Below are 22371 nucleotides of genomic sequence, written 5' to 3' on the forward strand. Positions count from 1 at the left end.
ATGTAGCCGATGGCCCAAGCTTGTAGACATTTAAGACACCATGCCTTTGGTACCGATCAATCTAATCATGTGAGATTATATAAGTACGTGAAAATCAAAAGTATATATTAAGCATTCATTAATAAATGCCTTGATAGTTATTTTTTAATTACCTTGATTTAACATCCTACCACGACCCTGTACTATATTTTTTCCTCTTGGCCTACCAACTGCTTTTCCCTTTCCTCTTTCAACGTTACTGCCATAACTGTGGAGATAATGAATGTAGTTTAAAATAATGCAATGTATGTAAGAAATCAAATAAAAATACAAGAAAAAAATATATACCTGGCTTCTTCAGATGCATTATCAAGTTGGTTATATATAGGACAATTTCGTTTATCATGCCCAATAACCCACTTGTTACACCCACGACATAACTTACTATTCTCCTCCCTGCCAGATTTAAATCTTTTACTCATTCGGCCTTTAGTACTAACAACCATCGGATCAAGTACTACGTAAGAGTTCTTAGAATGTGCATTGAATAATAGATTGCTTTCACCACCCTCAACATTCTTGTCAAGACTGGTTTCTTCTTCGACTCCACATTTTTGACGAACATTTGCAACCAAATCTTCTAAAGCTGATAACACAGGTTCCATTATTTCTGGAGTCCTCGTTCCTTCATTTATTAAATACATACGAGACATTTTATTGCGCCCCAAGATGGTTGACTCATCAATGTTTGAAGATAGAGGAGTTGAGTCACTTTTATTTTTTTCTTTCGCATTTCGTGTCCACCTTTTAAGTATATAATGAAAAGGCATTTTTATGATGGATTCTTCCTTGAACACAACTAATAAATGCCGGCAAACAATCCCACGAAATTCGAAGCTCTGACAAGTACAAGAACCGAACCGTTCATCATGGTTCCAAATAATTGTATACATTTTACCATTCCTTCTATAGTCGAATATATTATATTTACTTAATGGTCCTTCCCTTACTACCAACTTATTAACAAGTAAAGCACTTGCCTTCACCTCTACTTGAAAGTCATAAAATACTTCTCTTGTATAAATTTTTGCCATCTCTATTTCAATATCAATCGAGGTTATTGCTACAGGTATACTATATAAAGTGTCACAATCTGATTTCAACTCATTATGCCGACGTTTTTGTAAAGCGCGATCATATCCTTCTGCAAATTCTAATAACGTTGACTTATGACTTACAAAATAATCAAAGAAGGCATTCATACCTTCACTCCGTTGTGTCGTTGACATCCCCGCATAAAATGTTTTCTTGACATAAGCTAGAATCCACATTTTACGTATCGTGTACAAATCTTGTAACCATTTATTTTCTTCAAGATTATAATCTACAATCATTTTCGACCATAATGCATCAAATTCGGCTTCCTGATCGCACATATATACACAATTTCTCCAATCAGTGTTGAATGATGGGTTCTCATTAATTACTTTACCTAACTTCTCTGGAAGCTTCTGAACAATGTGCCACATGCACAACCTATGCTCGGTATTCGGAAATACACTTGCAATTGCAGCAGCAATTGCTGGATCCTGATCTGTGATTATGGCCTTTGGAAGCTTCCCACCCATAGCTTGTAACCATGATTGAAATAACCATTCGAAATCTTCAATGGTTTCACCAAACAGAAGCCCGGCACCAAACAAGATAGATTGCTTATGGTGGTTGACTCCGACAAATGGACCAAAAGGCATATCAAATTCATTTGTCTTGTATGTTGTGTCAAAACATACAACGTCACCAAAAGCTTCATAGTCTATTTTTGAAATATTATCTGCCCAAAAACAAGATGTCAATCTACATTCATTATCAATTTGGATTGCATAAGTAAAATTATCATCATTCCTCTGTTTATTTTGAAAGTAAAGAAGCAACTCTTGAGCACTTTTGCCATGTTTGTCACGCCTTTGAATTTTTAGAGCATTTCTTGCATCTTCATCAATAAAACCCATTTTCTCAGGTCCTCTAGCTTCATTTGTAAAAAAATTTAACACTTTAGCTGCGCCAATACCTGCTTTTCTCATGTTATCCATGACAACCTTGTGAGAATCTGTAAAATGTCGATGTGATCGTAAACAATGAACCTTGCTTGGACTCATTAAATTGTGACTATGTGCTTCCACAAATGTCTTAACTTCCCATCTATCTGATCCATTCTTGTGAACTACAATCTTTGCCTTGCAATCACATCTTGTCATGGCTCTTGGTCTCTTTTTATGATCTGTTGCTTCTATATGCTTGCGATGTCGATACCCTTCCTTAGAACATATAAAACTTCGCATAATTGTTTCACCTGTTTTCATACTATTCCGCGTTGAACCTTTTCGTATACTAAATCCACACCATCTAGCATATTCATTGTAGAAATCATATGCAACATTTTCAGAAATGAACACCATACCAACTATTGGTTTCACTTCCTTGGGTGCTTCTAGAATGAAATCATATGGATGTGAGATTGTTTCTTCATTATGATTTGTCTGGTGTTCATTATGATTTGTCTGGTGTCCATTATGATTTTCTACACCTGCATTAGGTTGTGACTCCATTTCCCCAACTACAAGTTCAAAGTAAACATAAATTCGGTTAATCAAAAGCTACGAAATAAATATGAGAGCACAAAAATTACTATTTATAAATGAAGAAGAAAAAATATATTTTAAAAAAAAAAACAATAACAACCCTTAGCTTAATCTAGTGAATCATATTGGCATATTCTACAAAAGTATTAAATTACTCTCTTCTATATAATTTTAGGAATTGAAATCAATGAGCATGCAAAAAAAAAATATTTAATTGTAGAAACATAATGATGAAGTAACCCTTGAATCAGCCCAATTAATCACTAATCAGGAGAAAGCAATAACTATTCTGTTTTCAAAACATAAGACTAGTGGAAACATGAGAGAGAGAGAGAGAGAGAGAGAGAGAGAGAGAGAGAGAGAGAGAGAGAGATGCCACTGACATATAAAACTTCCTTAGAACATATAAAACTTCCTTAGGCATGTGGCTCTTGGCCTCTTTTTATAATCTTTAAAAAAAAAAAAAAGCTCAAGCAGGCAACCCAAATGCTACGTTGTCACATGTTGGGCTAAACTTCATTCATACCTCAAGCAGCCAACCCAAATGCCAGGTTGCCACATGTGGGGCTAGCAAACCTCTATCTTAACAATTTGGCTGTATGAGCCAAATTGTCATTGGGAGTATAATACACTTGTTGTTTGGGCAGCATGGAAAACAGAACCTGCATTAAATGGGCATTTGCTCTTCTTCATTCTTTTCATTTTTTTAATTCTTCCACCCAGAATCACAAGTCAGATGAGAACTGTTTTGTAGCACATCTCATCACCCTTGGGAACTATGGTCACCCAAATAGATTCCACATGCCTCTCATTCAAGCATTTAAAAAAAAAAAAAAAAACAGAGAGAGAGAGAGAAGGTAGTGGAGTCATTTGATCCAATGGCAGAATATGACAGTTGATATGCAGATGCTCAAATTGTACATGTGACATACATTAACTCAAATTAAACTGACTAAATTATCGAACCCACTATCCCGTAGTCAATCCCAAATTCAGGTTGGTTGAATAACCTAACCTCTGATTCGTGGCCACTTGTTAGTTTAAACATCCAATAATTGTGTGATCATCAAATAACTAGAATAAGATTTTGAGCCTTCAATTTCGAGATTTGAGGGCAAGTGGCCTGATTTAGGAAAATTTTGAGAAATTTCAAATTTTCCAAAATTTCTACCAAATTACTTGCAATCTTACTCTCCAAACATGAATTGAAACATGGATGAGGCCTGATCTACTGATTTATGATGTTTTTGTGAAATTTCAGGAAAAAATTTATATATATACATTCTTCATGATTGCAAATTGATGGTTATGAGAAAACATGCAGCCACTCCACATTCAGAAAAAAAAAAAAAAAAAACCATCAGTAAAGTTACAAGTGGTGGAACTTGGAACCCCGGTCCATGGCTGTGGAGAGTTCCGTTTGTCACAAAAGCTTGACGGCATTATTGCGGAATCACCAAAACATGTGTATTGTCATTGTCCAAACACTAGAAATATATCAAACACATGATCCAGAGCATCTCAATCTGGAAAAAAAAAAAAACCAAAATACAGGGGCCTTACCTATAAGGCTCAATCCGAGGCTGAACAACGTGGTGGTAGGGGTCTTACCTGTAATCTGAGGCTGCACGGCGTGGTGGTAGGGTATGAGGGAGAGAGAGGTGGAGGCGGTCGCGGCTGGCGGTACCGATTGAGGGAGAGGAGGGAGAGAGAGGTGGAGGCGGCCGAGGCTAGTGGTACCGCGAGAGAGAGAGAGAGAGAGAGAGAGAGAGAGAGAGAGAGATTGGATGTTTAAACTAACAAGTGGCCACGAATCAGAGGTGGAGGCGAACGTTACTGGTGGTGGGGATCGTCGGAGAGAGAGGGCTGCACGCGGACGTCGCTCATGGCAGCGATTGAGGGAGAGATAGGGCTGGTATTGAGGGTGACAGAGAGGGTTGGACGGGGTTTCCACTGCTGGTAGGTAACGAGGGGGAGAAAGTGATGGTTGCACGGCTAGGGCCTCAAGGTAACCGGAACGACCGGTCTCCCTCCTTCGAATCCCGTTTTGACGCCCACCGTTGATTTAAAATTGCCGCATCCGACGGCCAGCATTACGACAGCACTCGACCTTACGGAGTGCCACGGTAAGGTCGAGCGTATAGTACCTTTTCCCATATATATATATATATATATATATATATATATATATATATATATATATATATATATATATATATATATAATGCTCTAGATCCTACATGTGTTAGGCCATTAGATCTATTGAAATAACCAATCAAAGTGTGAAGGAGTCATGTTGGATTTTGTTTGCAAAGGGAGAAAGTGACTACTCACCTTCCCTTGTCGAGGGTAGAGTTTTCTCCTCTGTTTTTTTTTTTTTTTTTTTTTTTGGAAAGATAAGCATTATGAAGTGATCAATTAACGCCGAAACCCATTCACTTGGAGTGTTAGAAAAGTATTCGTGTGAAGAGCGAAGTGCCCATGTGCGAGATCCGGACCATTCATCTAGACGCACACTGAGAACAAACCCTAGCCCTGAAGTCAGGCCGGGCCACTCACTGGTTGGCCATACAAGTATATGAGAAACATAGTTGATAGGTTCAGTACGATGATGATAACTAGTGTGTAGATTAGCTATACTTATGTGACGAACATGGAGGATCTGTAAATGGGAAGGATTGGCTGGTGTACCACGCACCACCAACCTGGCTGGTATGTTGACGTTATCACGTTCTTTGGTTATCATATATTATATCCAAACCGTCCATCCATTTTATGAGTTAGCCGTAAGGCCTGACCTAAAAATTAAGACAAATCCAAAGATCAATTGGACCACACTTCAAAAAACAGTGGGGGACTAAACATCTACCATTGAAATCATTCTGGGGTCACAGAAGTTTTAGATCAATGTTATATTTCTTTTTTCTCTTCATCCATGTTTGTGTGACCTTATGAATAGATTGGATGAAAAATAAACGTTATGGTGGGTCCTACTAATGTTTTAATGGTGAGAATCATTGTCCAACAAAAAAATATAATTTGTTTTTGGGCTCATGCTCTAAAATGATCTCAAAAAATGGATGAAAGGTGTGGATATAATAAATACATCATTATGGGGCTATGTAACTTTGATATCCTTTGAATAGTTTGAACAACTCGGAGCTCGAAGAGCATCAATGTTCATCTTTGCACGACACGTACCCACACACCAGCTATGTCGGTGGTGTGTTACACCAGCCAATCCGCTTCCCAGTAAATGACGACTGTGGCACTTGCTTATATATTCAGCATGCCCACCCACATAAACCTGCACACGTGTGCATGTTGACATGGCTGAAACTAGAGCTGGGCAAAAATCGAATCGACCCGATGGATCCAACTTGATCCTAACTAGACTGAAGGCTAGGATCGGGTCGAATCGAGTTGGTCCAGTCAGATCCGGTCGTACATCGGATCGAGTTCAGATCAGTGGTCAATCCGGAACGATCCAAACCGGAATTCGATCCGATCCGATCTGATCAAGTTTATATAAGTAGTATTTCTATTTTTTATTTTTTACTTTTTACCTATCCCGCTATGCAGCAACTATCCTCACCCGAACCCTAATCTCTCATCTTTTCTTCCTCTTTCTCTATCCGAACGAGCACCGCACGGCCCGCACCCATCTCAGATCTGGTCACTCATCATCACCGTTCTTCATCCGAACCCGTACCCTAAACCCCTAATCTTTTCTTTCTCTTTCTCTTTCTCTACCCGAACGAGCGCCGCACCCATCTCAGATCTGACCACTCAGCATCTCGGCCCACTCATCATCACCGTTCATCTTCTCCATTGATCAGGTAGGTACTGTAGGTTTCATTTTTATTTATTATTATTTTACTATTATTTTATCCTATATTTTGGAGTATTTTGCTCGCCCTGCCTCGCTGGTAGACCACATTGGCTTGCTGTGCGGTCATGGCTCGTCGGCTGCCCTGCCTCTCTGTTATTAAATTTTTCAAAAAATAAAAATAAAAATCAGGACCGATTCGAACCATACCCAATCCGATCTGACTCGGTTTCCCTGACTGAGTCGGACTCATATCATATTAGGCTAGTAGTTGATCGGATCGGATAAGTCAAGTGACCTAGACTTGGACCCGGATCGGATTGAGTTCGGGTCAGGCCATGGAAATTTCGGACCAAGTCGAGTCGGACCTAATCTAGTCCGACTCGACTCGTTGCCCAACTCTAGCTGAAACTCTCTTTTCCATTTCTTTGTTACTCGCACATCCGAGTACTCCTGGTTGTGCGTTGCATGGCAAAAGCCATGAATATGCTATGTCAATCGGTATCTTCTATAATCTTATTTTCTGCATCGTGATTGATCCACGTCACCACTTACATTGTCAACATTGGTGCATTAAATGCCATGTGATGATGAGGTCCAATTAGATTGCAACAAGCAGAAAATTCAGTTTTGTTATTGGGTGTTGCCCAAGTGTGGGGTCCACCTTGATGTATTTGCTGTATATAATGCCTTTCATTAATTTTCCAACTCAATTCAAAGCATGACACCAAAAATTAGGCAGATCTAAATATCAAGTGGATTACAAAGTAGTGATTTAATGCACACAATTACAATCTTATATGTAACACAAAAGTTTTGGATAAAGCTGATATTTGTGTTTCATGTTCATCAAGATCTGTGTGACTTTTTCCACAAGTTGGATGGAAAATAAACATTAGGGTGAATCCTATGAAGTTTTCAATGATAGGTGTATAATGATCACTTCTCCCATCGCCTGATCCACTTGTGATTTGGATTGCTTCAAATTTTTTTTTTTTTTTTAATGCCTTAAAATGAGTTGGAAAAACTAATGAACAGATATACAATATAGACATCAATGTGGGTGCGATTCTAAGTGAAATGCCCACTAAAATTTTACCTGGATAATACCTACTCTCCTACCCAGAGTTGTACACAAGTCAAATCGATTCGAGCTTGGCACTGCTCGGCTCGACTCGGCTCAACTAGTAGCTAACCCTTGCTCGACCTCGACTCGGCTCGGTTCGGTCAATAGTTTAGGCCAGTTCAAGCTGAGTTCGAGCATGAACGACATTTTCTCAAACACATAAAATGCATCATTAAATTTTCACATAATGCAAAGTAGTAACAACGCTTTACAGGTATTTCATCAAACTCTTGGCGAGTAGCATCAAAATTAAGATGCGAGGGCAATCTTATAATGTAAAGTTTTTTTTTTTTTTGCAATGATTTTTTTCATATCCATTCCTTCCTCGCCACCAGCAGATCTCGCAGGGAATGTACATACCAAAAACAACACTTCATTGAGTCATTTCGTCAAATACTCAGCAAGCAGCATCAATATCCAAATAACTGAGTCACCGAGTCGATTCGAGTTGAGGTTTGATTTGAGTTGAGTCGAGCTCGAGCAAGCTCGAATTTGGCTCGAAATTTTTCCAAGCTTAAAAATTAGCTCGACTCAGTATGAATTCAATTTTGAGCCAAGGTGAGTCAAACTTTTCTGAGTTGAGTCGAGTGAGCTGACCGAGCTAACTCAACTCATGTACAACTCTACTCCTACCCATCTTTTATCGCCAACCCCAGGCAATTTATGGTAGCATGTGATATTTGGAGAACTAGTAGATACTCTAGAAGAGTACATGGTACATTTGCCAAGCCTTATAATGAGTAATGTTGGAGCAATTCACCGTGCAATTCATGTGGATTAACCATGTGCATTCTTTTAAGAAGTGCAGGTAACAAAAAGTCTCAAGACCACTTTGATGTGAGAAGTGTATGTAATAAAAAGTAGTCCTCAAGACCCACTTTGATGTGTGTATGAAATTCACCCTGATCAGTTTCTCCCGCTGATGCTAGGACTAGAGTTGGGCATGGGTTGACTCGACTCGTCCGACTCATTCAGACTTGACACGATTCGAACCAAGTGGGTGAGTCAATCCAAACTGAGTAGACTTCATCCAATCCGAACTCAAACCGAGTCGAGTTTGGGTCACCTAGTAACTCGACTCGACTCGAAATCCAACTCGGTACTGACTCAACTCATGTGTGTGTGTGTGTGTGCGCGTGTGCGTGTGTGTGTGTCTCTCTCTCTCTCTCTCTCTCTCTATATATATATATATATATAAACTCCAAATTTGACATTTCAGATCTGAGATGTCGTGACAGAGAGATTGCAATTTTGATAGTTACACCTAAGTTTTGAGTTGTGATTTCGGCCTGTGGATACTCGCTGCACCTGACTAGACCTGGTGCTGGCTCGACTTGACTCGGTACTTGTGACTGGGTTAGACTCGATCTGGATTAGTTCGGGCCATACCCGGACTCGGATCGTGACGCAGGGAAGGACGTGATGAGGTCGATCACTGTCTTACTCAGGGATAACTACTCTGAATCCATAGAATTTCTCTGGACTCCTCACAGAGATTCCTCAAATCCACAAGGGAAGAAAATAGAAATAATTGTTAATAATTTGAAATAAATTGATTGATGATTAAAAAAATTACAATCCTTTAAATAGCGAACTTAAACCTAGGACAAAGTTTTAGACTTAAACTCCATAAAAACGTGACTTACTATAAATAGTAAGCTTACTATTTATAAACAGTCATGATTCCTACTAGATTTCATGGTTTTTGGTCAAAAATAGTAAGTGTCCAATTTGGCATAACCATGTTATTCTCCTAATTTTTCTAAGCCCTTTTCATGTTGGGCATGACTCTTAAAACTCAAAGGATCAAAAGTTATGATCAAATTAAAACTTATTATTTATAGTAAAAAATGGAAATAAAATGGACTTTCAACTGTCGATCTGATTGAATCTCGCAAATTCGGTGTGGGCAACCTGGCATAAAAGGGTTGGCTGGCTAAAGTAGCTTATCTTACCCCAAAATCACATATGGTACGTCAACAAGTCATTCCGGTTTGTGAGATACAACTATTTTAAGGTCTTGAGAGTCCCGATTACTTCCGTCTCCGATCGGGCCTTCTATTCCATCTTAGCCATGAAAAGTGTCTGTGACCCTCTCTACGTCAGTTCCCTCCACTTCAAAAGAAATCGTCCTCGAGTTCTCATCCCTCTTCGGTTCACAATACTCGGTCAAATCCGCGACGTTGAAAGTACATGAGATCTCCATGTCATCCGGAAGATCAACAACATAAGCATTGTCATTGATCTTTCGGAGAATAGGTACCAGTCTAATCATATTATTCTTCAACTCGTTGTAGGTCCCGATTGGAAATCTTTCTTTGCATAGATGGACTATAACATGATCGCCTATCTTGAACACCTTTTATTGCCAATGCTTGTCGGCTTGATCCTTTTATTTGTCATTCAAGTTATGCAACCTTACTTGCATATCCGCATAAATGCCCACGATTTGGTACGCTATATGTTCAGTTGCAATGCCCATGCCCGAGAGCTTGAGCAAAGGGACTAAGTCAAGTGCGTGACGGGGCACTCGACCATAAATAATCTAGAATGGGGTCTTCTCTGTCGAGCAGTTCACCATGTTGTTGAATGCAAACTCCGCTTGAGTCAAAGCCAAATCTCACTACTTTGGTTTGTCACCTAAAATACACCATAAGATGTTTCCCAATGTGCAATTCACAACTTCAATCTCCCATCGGTCTGTGGGTGGTAAGCACTGCTAAACTGAAGAAACTGAAGTTGTATACCAAATCGATTCCACAAAGTCCGCCAGAAGTGGCTAATGAACTTCGTGTCACGGTAGTCACACAACCTCTCTAAAGAATAGATTTGTCATGTGTATTGCATCAAGAGTCTTTTTACATTGATAAAGTGTACTATCTTTGAAAAACGATTTACTACCACGAACACCAAATTCATGTCATGTTGTATTTATGGGATACCACTCAAAAAGTTAATAAATAAGTCCTCTCAATGGTAGTCAAACATAGGTAACGAGGTGTAGAGGCCCGTATTCTAAAACTGGTGTCCCTTGAAAGTCTGACAAACATGACAATGTTGCACTTCTTTACCCATGTCATATACCAATTATGGCCAATGATACCGCTCCTCAACAAGAATTCACTTCTATTTAAGCCGTAGAAGGTGGCCTATGAAGGACCAAGAACAATAACAAAGAAAATAAGGAGCATAGAAAGAAATCCAATGGAGATCGTATTCCTTTAGGGGCCTGTTTGGCCAGGCGAATCCCATGGGATTAGGAGGGATGGGATGGATTTCAAGGTAATGATGGTAGTGTCAGTGGATTGGTTTAAGATCCATGGGATTGCTATATCCCGGGACAAGATCACTGAGCCTATTTGGCACGCCCAGCATATCCCAGGATTTTACATTCCAATCCGTCTAACCAAGGGATGGGATCAATTTTAAGGTAATAATGGTGATGTCAGTGGATTGTTTTAAGATCCATGGGATTGCTTATATCCCAGGACAAGTTCACCGGGTCTGTTTGGCTCGTCATGCATATCCCGAGATAACGGGATCCCATCCCTCCTAATACCGTGGGATCGGTCCGGCCAAACAAGCCCTTACAGTGATTCGTCTACCACCTCAATTTTAACCTATTTTAATAACCAAAACATCACTTGCGCAATATATTTGCCAAAATAACCCACACATCCAAATGTGCAACGAATGAACCCTCCCCAAACATCTGTCAAATCAGCATGTGTTGTACATCTCATCATATGGGTAATGTGTCCCCACCTATGACATAGGCCGATCCACTCCCCCGGTCGACAACCCCCTATGAAAACCATTGGACATATTGAAGGGACTCCAATTTTACACATTTAAGGAATTAAGGTAAATTTGCAGCATGAGGAAGCGGTTGGCTAGTGTACCTCACACAAGCTATATAGCTGCTGTAGGTACGTGTCGTGCGAAGATGAGCACTGATGCTCCTCGAGCTCCGTGTTATAGACGAACGGTTCAAAGGAGATCAAAGTTACATGGCCCCACAATGATGTATTTATTATATCTACACCATTCATCTATTTTTAGAGTTCATTTTAGAGCATTATCCAAAAAATGAATCACATCCAAAGATCATCTAGACCACACCACAAATAGCAGTGGAGTTTATGATTTTCACCACTAAAAAATTTTTAGCGCCCACCATAACATTTATTTTCCATCCAATTTGTTCATAAGTTCACAAAGACTTAAATTAAGAGGAAAAACAAATTTCATATTGATCTAAAACTTCTGTGACCCCAAAAGGGGTTTCAATGGTAGATGTTCAATCCCCCACTGCTTTTTGCAGTGTGGTCCACTTGATTGTTAGATCTATCTTATTTTTCATTTCAAGCCTTAAGACGAGCTCGTCAAATGAATGGACAGTTTGGATATAACATATACCTCATGAACAAACCCATAAAACTTGCTGACGTCAATACAACGGCTATATAGCTAGTGTGAGGTACACCGGCCAATCCGCTCTTGCAGCATGACTGGTTCAGATGTATCCCTGTCAATTTGACACTTGCACCTCGAGTAATAATCTGTTGGCCTAGCAAGCGGAAGCGGATTGGCTGGGGTACCATACACCAGCTATATAACTAGTGTAGTTATGTATCGTGAGAAGACGAGCGCTGATGCTCCTCGAGCTTTGAGCTGTACGAATGGTTCAAAGGAGATAAAAGTTACATGGCCCCACAGTGATGTATTTATTATATCCACACTGTTCATCCATTTTTTGAGATCATTTTAGAGCATTATCCAAAACATGAATCATATCCAAAGATCAACTGGACCACACCACAAATAGCAGCGGGATAATGATTTTCACTGTTAAAAAATTTCATAGGGCCACCATAACGTTTATTTTCTATCCAATTTGTTCATAAGGTCACAAAGACCTGGATGAAGAGGAAAAACAAATTTTATACTGATCCAAAACTTCTGTGACCCCTAAAAGGGTTTCAATGGTAGACATTCAATCCCCTGCTGCTTTTTATAGTGTGGTCTACTTGATTGTTATATCTATCTTATTTTTCGTCTCAAGCCTTAAGAGGAGCTCGAAAAATAGATGGACGGTTTGGATATAACACATACCTCATGATTAGACCCACGGAACTTGCTGACGTCAATGCACTAGCTATATAGCTGGTGGCTGGTGTACACCAGCCAATCCGCTTCCCAAGCAAGCCTCCTACATGCCCAATATTCTTGGTTTCTCTCTTTTTCTTTTTCTTTTTCTTTTTTTTTTTCTGGTTTGTACAAGAATGTCCCTTGATCCAACCATCCAGACAGTTGTTCCAATTCAGTCCATAGTAGATAGATCATGTTTAGTAAATATCATCGATTGGAAGATCCTAACCACCTATTTCAAACCTTCTCTCAGTTGTACATACAACTTAGGTTCCACATGTCCTGCCTAAGTGGGACCATGATTCAGCGATCAGACGGTACTCCTCTGGCAATTATAGATAGAGGTCTATCCGGATACCCGAACCAAAAGGATCCGGCCCGTACCGACCAGACCCAACCCGGAGTGGGTAGTATAAATATTGTTTTAAATTTTTTACCCTACCCTCCCTCTCTACCCGAACGCCCACTGCGCTGAACCCTAAATCCCCAAACCCTCTCTACCCTAAGGCCCTGTTTGGCCGGGTGAATCCCATGGGATTAGGAGGGATGGGATGGATTTTAAGGTAATGATGGTGGTGTCAGTGGATTAGTTTAAGATCCATGGGATTGCTATATCCCGGGACAAGTTCACTGGGTCTATTTGGCACGCCCGGCATATCCCGGGATTTTACCTTCCAATCTGTCCAACCAAGGGATGGGATCAATTTTAAGGTAATGATGGTGATGTCAGTGGATTGTTTTAAGATCCATGGGATTGCTTATATCCCGGGACAAGTTCATCGGGTCTGTTTGGCTCGTCATGCATATCTCGGGATATCGTGATCCCATCCCACCTAATACCATGGGATCGGTCCGGCCAAACAGGCCCTAAAAGGAAGAAGAAGAAGAAGAAGAAGAAGAAGAAGACAGCGAAAGAGAGATCTGAAACGGAGATGAGGCAAATTCTTCTACCAAATCCCTCTCACAGAGCCCTCAATCCTCTTCTTCGACCGTCGTCGCTGCAGGTCCCGTCAGGCCCCTTCGTCTCATCTACTGCAACAAAAAGGGCAAGTTCCGCATGAACCCCGAGACGGTCCCGACCCTCCAGCTCGTCAAAGGCCCTGTTGGTGTCGTCTCCGTCTCCGTCTGCGGCAAGGCTCGCCAGGGTAAGTGCTTCATCTTGAATCAGGTTCTCCTTAATCTTCTCTCGCTCTGTCTCTTCCTCGCTCCGTTTTAGGGTTTTAGTTCCGTTGATTTAAAGAATCAATCAAATACATCCTTTTCATGCATTATGGGGAATGACATTCTCATAAAGCTTTCTATTTGGAAGACTGCTTTGCTGCATGTAATTGTATTTAGCTTTATAGATTCTTGAAGCTCTCCATGCATTTACATGGTTAGGTTGCACGGTTTGCAGGTGTTTTAGCAGTTTGTTATCTTTAATAGGGTGGAATTCCTGACTTGCCAACTTTGGCCTCTGGATAGGAAATTTCAACTTTGTTATCTCTTCAGATATCTTTTTCACTTCCACCTTCAACAATGGACCGATCCTAATCTGACATAATCCGATCCGACTCGATTTTCTTGATCGAGTCGGACTCGGATCAGTTCATGCCAGTATGGGTTAGGATCGGATCGAGTCAGATGAGTCGGACTCGGTCCCGGATCGGACCGAGTTCGGGTCAGGCTGTGCAGAACTCGGACCGAGTCGAGTTGGACCCGATCCAATTCGACTCGTTCCGATGCCCAGCTCTAATCTTGGGTATCCTCTCACCTCTATGTCGACCATTGTTGTATTTCTCTTCCTTCAAATATATTCAGGCCACCGAATGAAAGGTCAGGATTATTCTATCAATGAAATCGTTTGGGATGATTTGCCCATGGACAGTCACACCAAACCGATGATCTTGATCACTTGTACAAAATGGACATAAGAGAATCATGTGCATCATATTTTTAGATCCAGTATCATACAACAATCTCTCAAGTGTCAACGGTCCAGATTTAAAATTTATATATCTACTGAGAGCAGAATCGTTCAATTTCATTTGGATAATGACGTCTCTACAATTGTCCACGTGATCTATGGTCTCATTGGGCGAGGGGCCTGTGGCCTTGATTATTGTACGCGATAGTTGTATGCCCGTTAGACTGGGAATTTCAATGTTGGGAGCGTGGTGCAAAAACCAGTCGTGTAGTGCAAGGAAAACGGATTGGCTACTCCCCTGCCATCAGCCCCGTGGCTGGTGGTCGGTGCTCTTTGGGCCCCACCATGTGTTTCATCCATTCCGTTCATCCATTTTTAAAGATCATTTTAGGGCTTTATTCCAAAAATGAGAGGGATATAAATCTCAGGTGCACCACATTACATGAAAACAATAGTGATTGGATATCCACCATTAAAATCATCTTAAGGCCCACTGTACTGTTTATTTGACATCCAATATGTTGATTAGGTTATACGGGCCCAGATGAAGGGAAAAAACAAAAAAACAGCTTGATCCAACACTTTTATGGTCCCCGAAAGGTTTTTAATCGTAGACACTCATTCAACACTGTTTCCTGTAATGTGGTCCACTTGAGATTGGGATATACCTCATTTTTGTGTCATAACGTAAACTAATCTTTAAAAATAGATGGACGGCATGGATGAAACACATACATCAGAGCACCGACCACCAGCCATTGGCTGGTGTGAGCCAATCCGTTTCCGTACTGCAAACTATCATGTCAGTGCGAAACTCATGCCATACATCATTTAGGACGTAAGCCAAGAAGATGGGGAAGCGGATTGCATGGTGTGCCACACACCACCAACCTCAGTGGTGTATTGACGTCAACAAATTCTGTGGGGCCACCCTTATATATGTGTTGTATCCGGATACATTTTACGAGATCATTTTAGGTCATGGACCCAAAAACGAGACAGATACAAAGCTCAAGTGGACCACACCACATAAAGTAGTTGTAGGGAGCCCACCGTTGAAACATTCCTTGGGCCCACGCTGATGTTTATTTGGGTCTACCCTCATGCATTATATTCAAGTCTTTATCCAAAAAAGTGTGGTGCAACTGCTCTTTTAAACACCGGTAGTGATTCTTTTTATGTTTTTCTTTTATTTATATTAAAAAGCCATTTATACTGAAAGTCAAATGTGTAACCGATTATCATACGATAAACCCTACCATTTGAATATCCCCTGATCTGATTTACGTACTCAGCGTGTGGATGAATTGATGACTAACCTCATTCAATCTTGGTTGTATATTACATATCCTGATTATATCGGCGCTTGGAGTTATAATAATTGTTCGATTTGAATTGAGCCGATTCTAATATGCCCGCACTTATCAAATGAATAGAACTGGAAATCGTGCAGCAACAATAACTTGTGCAACCTTTTCAGTTTCCTATTCTGTTGGCTATCATTGTGGGTTCTGGTCCATTGCGCTGTTGGGCCTGACCATTTGGGCTAGACGTACGTCATCTTTAGATCCCATATTGTTTAGGTCCAATATTTAGAATAAGGATGACACCACAAAAATTAGTGGGGATTGAATGACTATTGTTTCCTAGGGTCCATTTTCCATCCAACCTCTTCGTAAGGTTACACAGACTCGAGGAAAGTAAAAAACAAAAACAAAAATCAGCTTCGATATATATTAGCCTTCTATGGCCACAAAAAGTTTTCAAGGGTAGGCATCCACTTCCAATTATTTCCAGTGATGTAGTCCACTTAAGACTGTGATCTGACTCATTTTCGGTGTCATACCTAAAATGACATGGGAAAATGCCCAGAGGGTGTGGATCTGATACATACATCATGATGGCACCCATGGAAAGTTTGGGTTTAATTTCTTCGCTCTTCCCATAATGTGCTGCACCACAGAGCAGCATCAGAATTTCTTGACCTGTGAAATTTAAGCGACCCCACTTTAACATATTTCTTAGGTCAACACCATCTATCCATAATTCAAATGGACCACACCACAGGAAACAGTAGAAGTTGGATGCCCACCATTGACAACTTGAAGCCACGGGAGGTTCTATGGTCTGTTCAAGTTGATATTTGAGTTTTCCCTTCTTCCAACTTTGTGTGACCTCGTGAAAAGGTTAGATGAAAAATAACCATTATCATTGGCCCCGTCAAGTTTCAATGGTATTTCGTGAAATCTTTACTGCTTTCAATTATTTGGTGCAATTGAGCTTTGGATCTGCCTTAATTTTCGACTCCTACTGTACAACGATATAGATAAATTGTTTGCCAGTGTGGATCAAATATATAAATCATGGTGGGCCCGAAAAGGTTTCAAACGTTAGAAGTTGTACCGTGTAGTTGGGAGAGAAAAAATCAGCCTATTACGGGAGCTCTTATCATCAGCAAGTACGTGTACCTATGGGAATAGGGGTGCACATCGAACTGGTAGAGCTGTGGAACCGGACCGGAACCAACCAAACGGTCCGGTTTGGTTCGGTTCTAAAGTGCATCGGTTCTGGTTCCAGTTCTAAAAATCAAAGAACCGGTTACATCGGTTCGGTTCTCGGTTTGGGGTATGTAGAACTGAACCGAACCATGAACCGATCTGTAGAATCGAACCATGGATCCTATCCATAGAACTGAACCTGGAACCAAACTTGGAACCGAATAAAGAACCCTTTGATTGTTTACGTATTTGACTCATGATTTATGATTTATAATGCATCAATTGATTATTTCCATAAATGTATTTTTGCACATCTTATAAAATATCTAAACCATTCATCAAATGGACCACAATATAAATGGACATGGGCTAAATAATAAAATTAAACATGCAATTGGGTTGGATTATAAAAAGTCCAGCACCTTGGAACCGTCAGTTCCGATTCGGTTCTAGGGTGCTAACGGTTTGTTTCCGATTCCAAATATCCTGGAACCGTTAGGAATGGTTAAGTTCCAGTTTCACCCCAGATCCGGACCGAAGGGACCGGTGTGCACCCCTTATATGGGAATCGAAATCCCAATCATTCTGTCCTTCATTACTCTTTCTAGTGGTAAGGTCCACGTGGGGTTAACATCTTCTTAAGGTTCGTGATCACATCATTAAATGAGAGAAAAATAAAGTAAAATGGACGGCATGGATTTACAAAAAGCAAATCAATGTTGGCCGACATGTTACCGGGTAACAGCTAATCCGCTTTCGCCACGATCCGCACTCGCTGTTTTTAAAATATGTCGTGAAGATAAGGTGATGGAGATATTAGTAGACAGGAAGATGATCTCCATTGGATTCCTTCCGTTGCTCCTTGTCATCTTCCTTCTTGCAATCCTCAGGCCAACATCCAAACGACACAAAAACCTCCCACCTGGGCCCCAGCCATGGCCCATCATAGGCAACCTTCTACAGCTTGGAAACAATCCACATGTTACATTGGCCCACTTGGCCCGAATCTACGGTCCACTAATCTCATTCAGGCTCGGAGCCAAGCTCGTCATCGTGGCATCCTCCCCGTCGGCTGCTGCAGACGTTCTCAAGACCCAAGATCGCTTTCTCTCTGCCCGTGACATCCCAAACACGTATCGTGTCAAGGATTACATCTCATTCTCCCTGGCGTTCGCATACGAGTGCAACGAGCGGTGGAAGGCGCTGCGGACCATCTGCAAGACCGAGCTCTTCACAACGAGGATGTTGGATGTTCAGACCCATATGAGGGAGAAGAAGGTGTCGGAGGTGATTGGGTTTATATTCAGTAAAGAAGGAGAGGCGGTGAAGATCGGCGAAATGGCATTCGCTGCAGTTTTCAACACCATCGGCAATGTTATTTTCTCAAGAGATGTTCTACAGCTGGGGGGTGATAGTAAGAATGCTGCTTCTGGGCTGAAGCATGATTTTTCGAGACTTCTCCAACTGGGCATCGCACCGAATCTGGCAGATTTCTTTCCGGTGCTCAGGTCCATGGATATTCAGCGACTGAATCGGGAGGCAACGCTATTCATCAAAAGGATATTTGATATATGGGATGAGTTCATTCAAGAAAGGCGAGCGGCAAGCTATGATGATGGTGACGTGAAGAGTGACTTCTTGGATGTTTTGCTCTCTGCTGGATACGAAGATCTCCCGATTAAGGCCTTGATTTCGGTTTGTAATTCCTTATGCTTCTTACACTTATTCGTTGCAACCAGCCGAGCTGATGCTAGTCCGGACCTCGCACAAGGGCGGCTGACTCTGGCTCTGACCACCCCAAAACATGGTTAAATGACTTGGCAACTCAGACTGAATCAAGCCGGGTTTCGCCTGAGTTGGGGTTGACTCGGTAGTGAAACCGATTGGGTTAGCGGTGCACATGGAACCGGTAGTACAGCAAACCAGAACCGACCAAACTCCACGGTTTGGTCCAGTTCTGAAGTGCGCTGGTTCCGGTTCCGAAAATCAAAGAACCGGTTAATTCGGTTCTCACTTTGGAGTTATGTAGAACCGAATTGGACCGTGAACTGAACTTGGAACCAAACCTGGAACCAGACCATGATTATCATGCTATTATCATGCTTAATTGGACTTATTTTAAAGATATTTTATGAGTTTACAATGTATTTTAGTTGTCTATTTGGCTCATGATTTATGGCTTCCAATTCACTCCTTATTTGTCTTCGTAGATGTCTTTTTGCATACCTTACACAATATCAATACTATTCATCAGATGGATCACAGAACCATATAACCGAACTGGAACCAAAATGGTTTTTATGGTCAGGTTCCAATTCGGTTCTAGGGTGCAAATAGTCAAGTTCTGGTTTCGATTTTCCTGGAACCGTTAAGAATGGTTTAGTTCCAACTTCACCCTAGAACCGGACCGAACTGAACCGTGTGCACCCCTAGATTGGGCTACCAAGTCTTTGTCTGAAAACCGCGCCCTAAAGATCCTTTGGCTAAGGTTTGAGCTGTCAATATGGATGCAAGTCGGTGGTTTTGGTCAGGTTGAGGATGAACATGAACTCTAAAGGACCTGCCCGCAGCCTAACCCAACCTGAATTCCAACCCGAGGGTTAGTTTATAGTCATAGTCTTTTAGTCACAATACAGGTAGAGGGGATTGATGCTTTTTTCTGGAGCACTGGCCGGAAAAGAACGGATTCCTCCATACTCAAATCCAACCTGATGTAACATGATCCAATGGGACACAAAGACGTGATTATTTCCAACCTTATCTAATCAAACCCACGTTTGTTCAACCCAAACCCAACTCAATTTTAGATTGGGTTGGTGTTTTCAAACCTGAACTTTACCGGAGGACCTTGACATCCCGACCCAACCTTACCTGAGCTTGGGTTGAGTTACCTGAACCCATAGTTGCGGCCCTAGCCGTCAACGAGTGCCAGACCTGCTAGTCAGGTCGTTTGGGTTTGAGTCCCATTTTGTACCTCATTAAAAATCAGGTCAGGTTGGGTTAATGGCTGGTCCATCCATCTTGGACCTGGTTAAAATCAAGTTGAGGGCTAGATCTAATTAATTTTATTAGTAGTTATAATAAAGAGTAGGTCTCAAGTCCAACCGGTTGGATTGAAATTTATAGTTCACCCAGCAAATAACTTCTGTTCTAAGGTGTGCATGCGTCATCCAAAGACGTGATGTGTACCCTACTGGAAAGTTTCCAGGTTTGGGTCTCAAAAAATCAAGACTGGGACCTGAAAGAACCCGGAGCAAGTAAGACCTGAGCCCGATTAGCCCAGGTACAGGTACTCTTAGGACCCCACATGAATGAGACTGCTTGACAGCCCTAGTGCTAGTTTCATACCGTCTTAAATGAGCCAGGCCAAGGTGGGCCAACTCAAATGGCCATCGGGATGAAACAGAATTGGATGTTAAATACAACTATTGGAATCATAGAATTGGATGTTAAATACAACTATTGGAATCATAAAACGGGTTTGCGAACCTGGCCAAACCTAATCCAGAATGTAATTGGACAAGCCCATACCTGGCCCGGTTGCAACCCCAGCTGGTTTGAAGTACTAATCAAAGAGAGAGTGTTATGTGGTTTGCAGGACATGTTTATTGCAGGGACTGATACGACCACCACACTGACTGAGTGGACCATGTCGGAGATGATTAGAAATCCCACGGTGACAAGAAGAGTCCGTGATGAATTGCAAATGGTCGTCGGTTCCGAGAAAGCGGTGAAAGAGTCTCATCTCAATCACCTCAACTATCTCCAAGCATGCGTTAAGGAGTCCCTTCGACTGCACCCACCAGCCCCGCTTCTACTCCCACGCCAAGCCCTCAATACATGCAACGTCATGAATTACACCATCCCAAAGGACTGTAAAGTGATGGTGAACGTATGGGCCATTGGAAGAGATCCTGGAATTTGGAAAGATCCGCTGACATTTTCGCCAGAACGGTTTCTGGAGACTAGTGTAGATTACAAAGGGAACCATTTTGAGTTCACGCCATTTGGTGCTGGAAGGAGAATCTGCCCTGGTTTACCTTTGGCTACCCGTTTGGTTCAGCTAATTCTCGCTTCTTTCATCCACACATTCGAATGGTCGGTTCCACATGGAATGCAGCCTGATGTTCTGAACATGGATGAGAAGTTCGGCCTAACACTCGAGAGAAAACATCCGCTAGTGCTTGTCCCCAAATCAGTGGTTTAGATTGCTATCAAATGCATTTTTTTAAATAATCCTATTGTATTTTGTATGAGAACATGTTCAACCTTTTCTGTTTCCTGTTCTGTTCTCTATCATTGTAGGGACCGGCCCGTTGGACTTTTGAGCCAAACTATTTGTGTTAGATGGGTGTGAACTTTAGATCCCACGTTTATCCTGATTATACTTTTTTTAAATCAATATTTAGAAAAATAAAAATTAAAAAAATCTAACTGGTCATAGAACTAGGGATGGGCATGGCATCCCGGCCCCATAAGGCCAAGGTCAAGGCCCCAACCTAAGCCACGGGATGGGCAAAGGGCTTGAAATTCAGGCCCTTTTCTCAGGCAGGTCAATGACGAATGGCCCGGTCTGGGCTGTTTGCCCGGTCCAATAATTAAGTGAGATGCCATTGTATAAAAGGTACAAATGATTTAAAGACATGCTAATATTAATTGATTTTCTTGTCAGCATGTGCTTTTGAGAGATGTTTCTTTTTTTGCGGATTAGCATGTGGAGCCTTGAAAATGCACAGATAGGATACGTGCGGACATGGAAAACGCATGAAAGATCTGAACCTTCGATCAGGTTGGGAACAATGCTTTGATTTTCTGCCACAAAAATGAGAACGTTTCACTCCTCAGGTGGGCCACAATATAGTAGTAAACTGAAGGTTAACAATTTTTATTGGTTACCTGTTGGTACTTTATTTTTCGGTCTTCGGGAGGTTTGAAAATGACTTGACTTTTAGGTGAAAAGAACCAAACAGTAGCCCACAATGATGTAAATCTCAAATCTTGCACGTATTTCATGCAAGGCAATTCTTTCCTGTGTTCCATAAATAAAATCGTTGCTGTTTACAAGAAAGGCTATATGAATGTTTTGTATAAATGAACTTATCATGCTCAAATGATCATAAAATAGTGGTAAATTACAATGGTATATAAAAACATTTGCAAAGAAGAATTTCATACAACTGGCTGCTCTTGTTGACCATTATCTAGCGTGCATGAGCATGACAGCCAATTCGTCTCTGGTGGGG

General features: G+C 41.2%; 2 protein-coding genes across 2 annotated transcripts; one reads left to right on the top strand and one right to left on the bottom strand.

The window, feature by feature from the left end:
* Positions 1-1138: 1138 nt before the first annotated feature.
* LOC131232293 (protein FAR1-RELATED SEQUENCE 5-like) lies at positions 1139-2585 on the bottom strand. Its single transcript, XM_058228532.1, has 2 exons — positions 1422-2585; positions 1139-1192 (listed from the first exon to the last, which is right to left on the bottom strand). Exons 1-2 carry the CDS (start codon positions 2583-2585, stop codon positions 1139-1141), a joined length of 1218 nt encoding a protein of 405 aa, XP_058084515.1.
* Positions 2586-17944: 15359 nt separating this feature from the next.
* Positions 17945-21507, top strand: LOC131233270 (probable (S)-N-methylcoclaurine 3'-hydroxylase isozyme 2). The gene is made up of 2 exons (XM_058229916.1): positions 17945-18823; positions 20727-21507. Exons 1-2 carry the CDS (start codon positions 17960-17962, stop codon positions 21333-21335), a joined length of 1473 nt encoding a protein of 490 aa, XP_058085899.1. The 5' UTR covers positions 17945-17959; the 3' UTR covers positions 21336-21507.
* Positions 21508-22371: the final 864 nt, after the last annotated feature.

This window comes from Magnolia sinica, chromosome 18 (assembly GCF_029962835.1).
Source record: "Magnolia sinica isolate HGM2019 chromosome 18, MsV1, whole genome shotgun sequence".
NCBI classification, from domain to species: domain Eukaryota; kingdom Viridiplantae; phylum Streptophyta; class Magnoliopsida; order Magnoliales; family Magnoliaceae; genus Magnolia; species Magnolia sinica.

Bases quoted from the DNA above. Each gene is read 5' to 3' on its own strand.
- LOC131233270 (XM_058229916.1), top strand. From the start codon at position 17,960: ATGATCTCCATTGGATTCCTTCCGTTGCTCCTTGTCATCTTCCTTCTT. The intron at 18,824-20,726 runs GTTTGTAATTCC...TGTGGTTTGCAG, and splicing joins CGATTAAGGCCTTGATTTCG to GACATGTTTATTGCAGGGAC.
- LOC131232293 (XM_058228532.1), bottom strand. From the start codon at position 2,585: ATGGAGTCACAACCTAATGCAGGTGTAGAAAATCATAATGGACACCAG. The intron at 1,193-1,421 runs GTATATATGTGC...CAACGTTATTAG, and splicing joins ACACTGATTGGAGAAATTGT to AATTTGCAGAAGGATATGAT.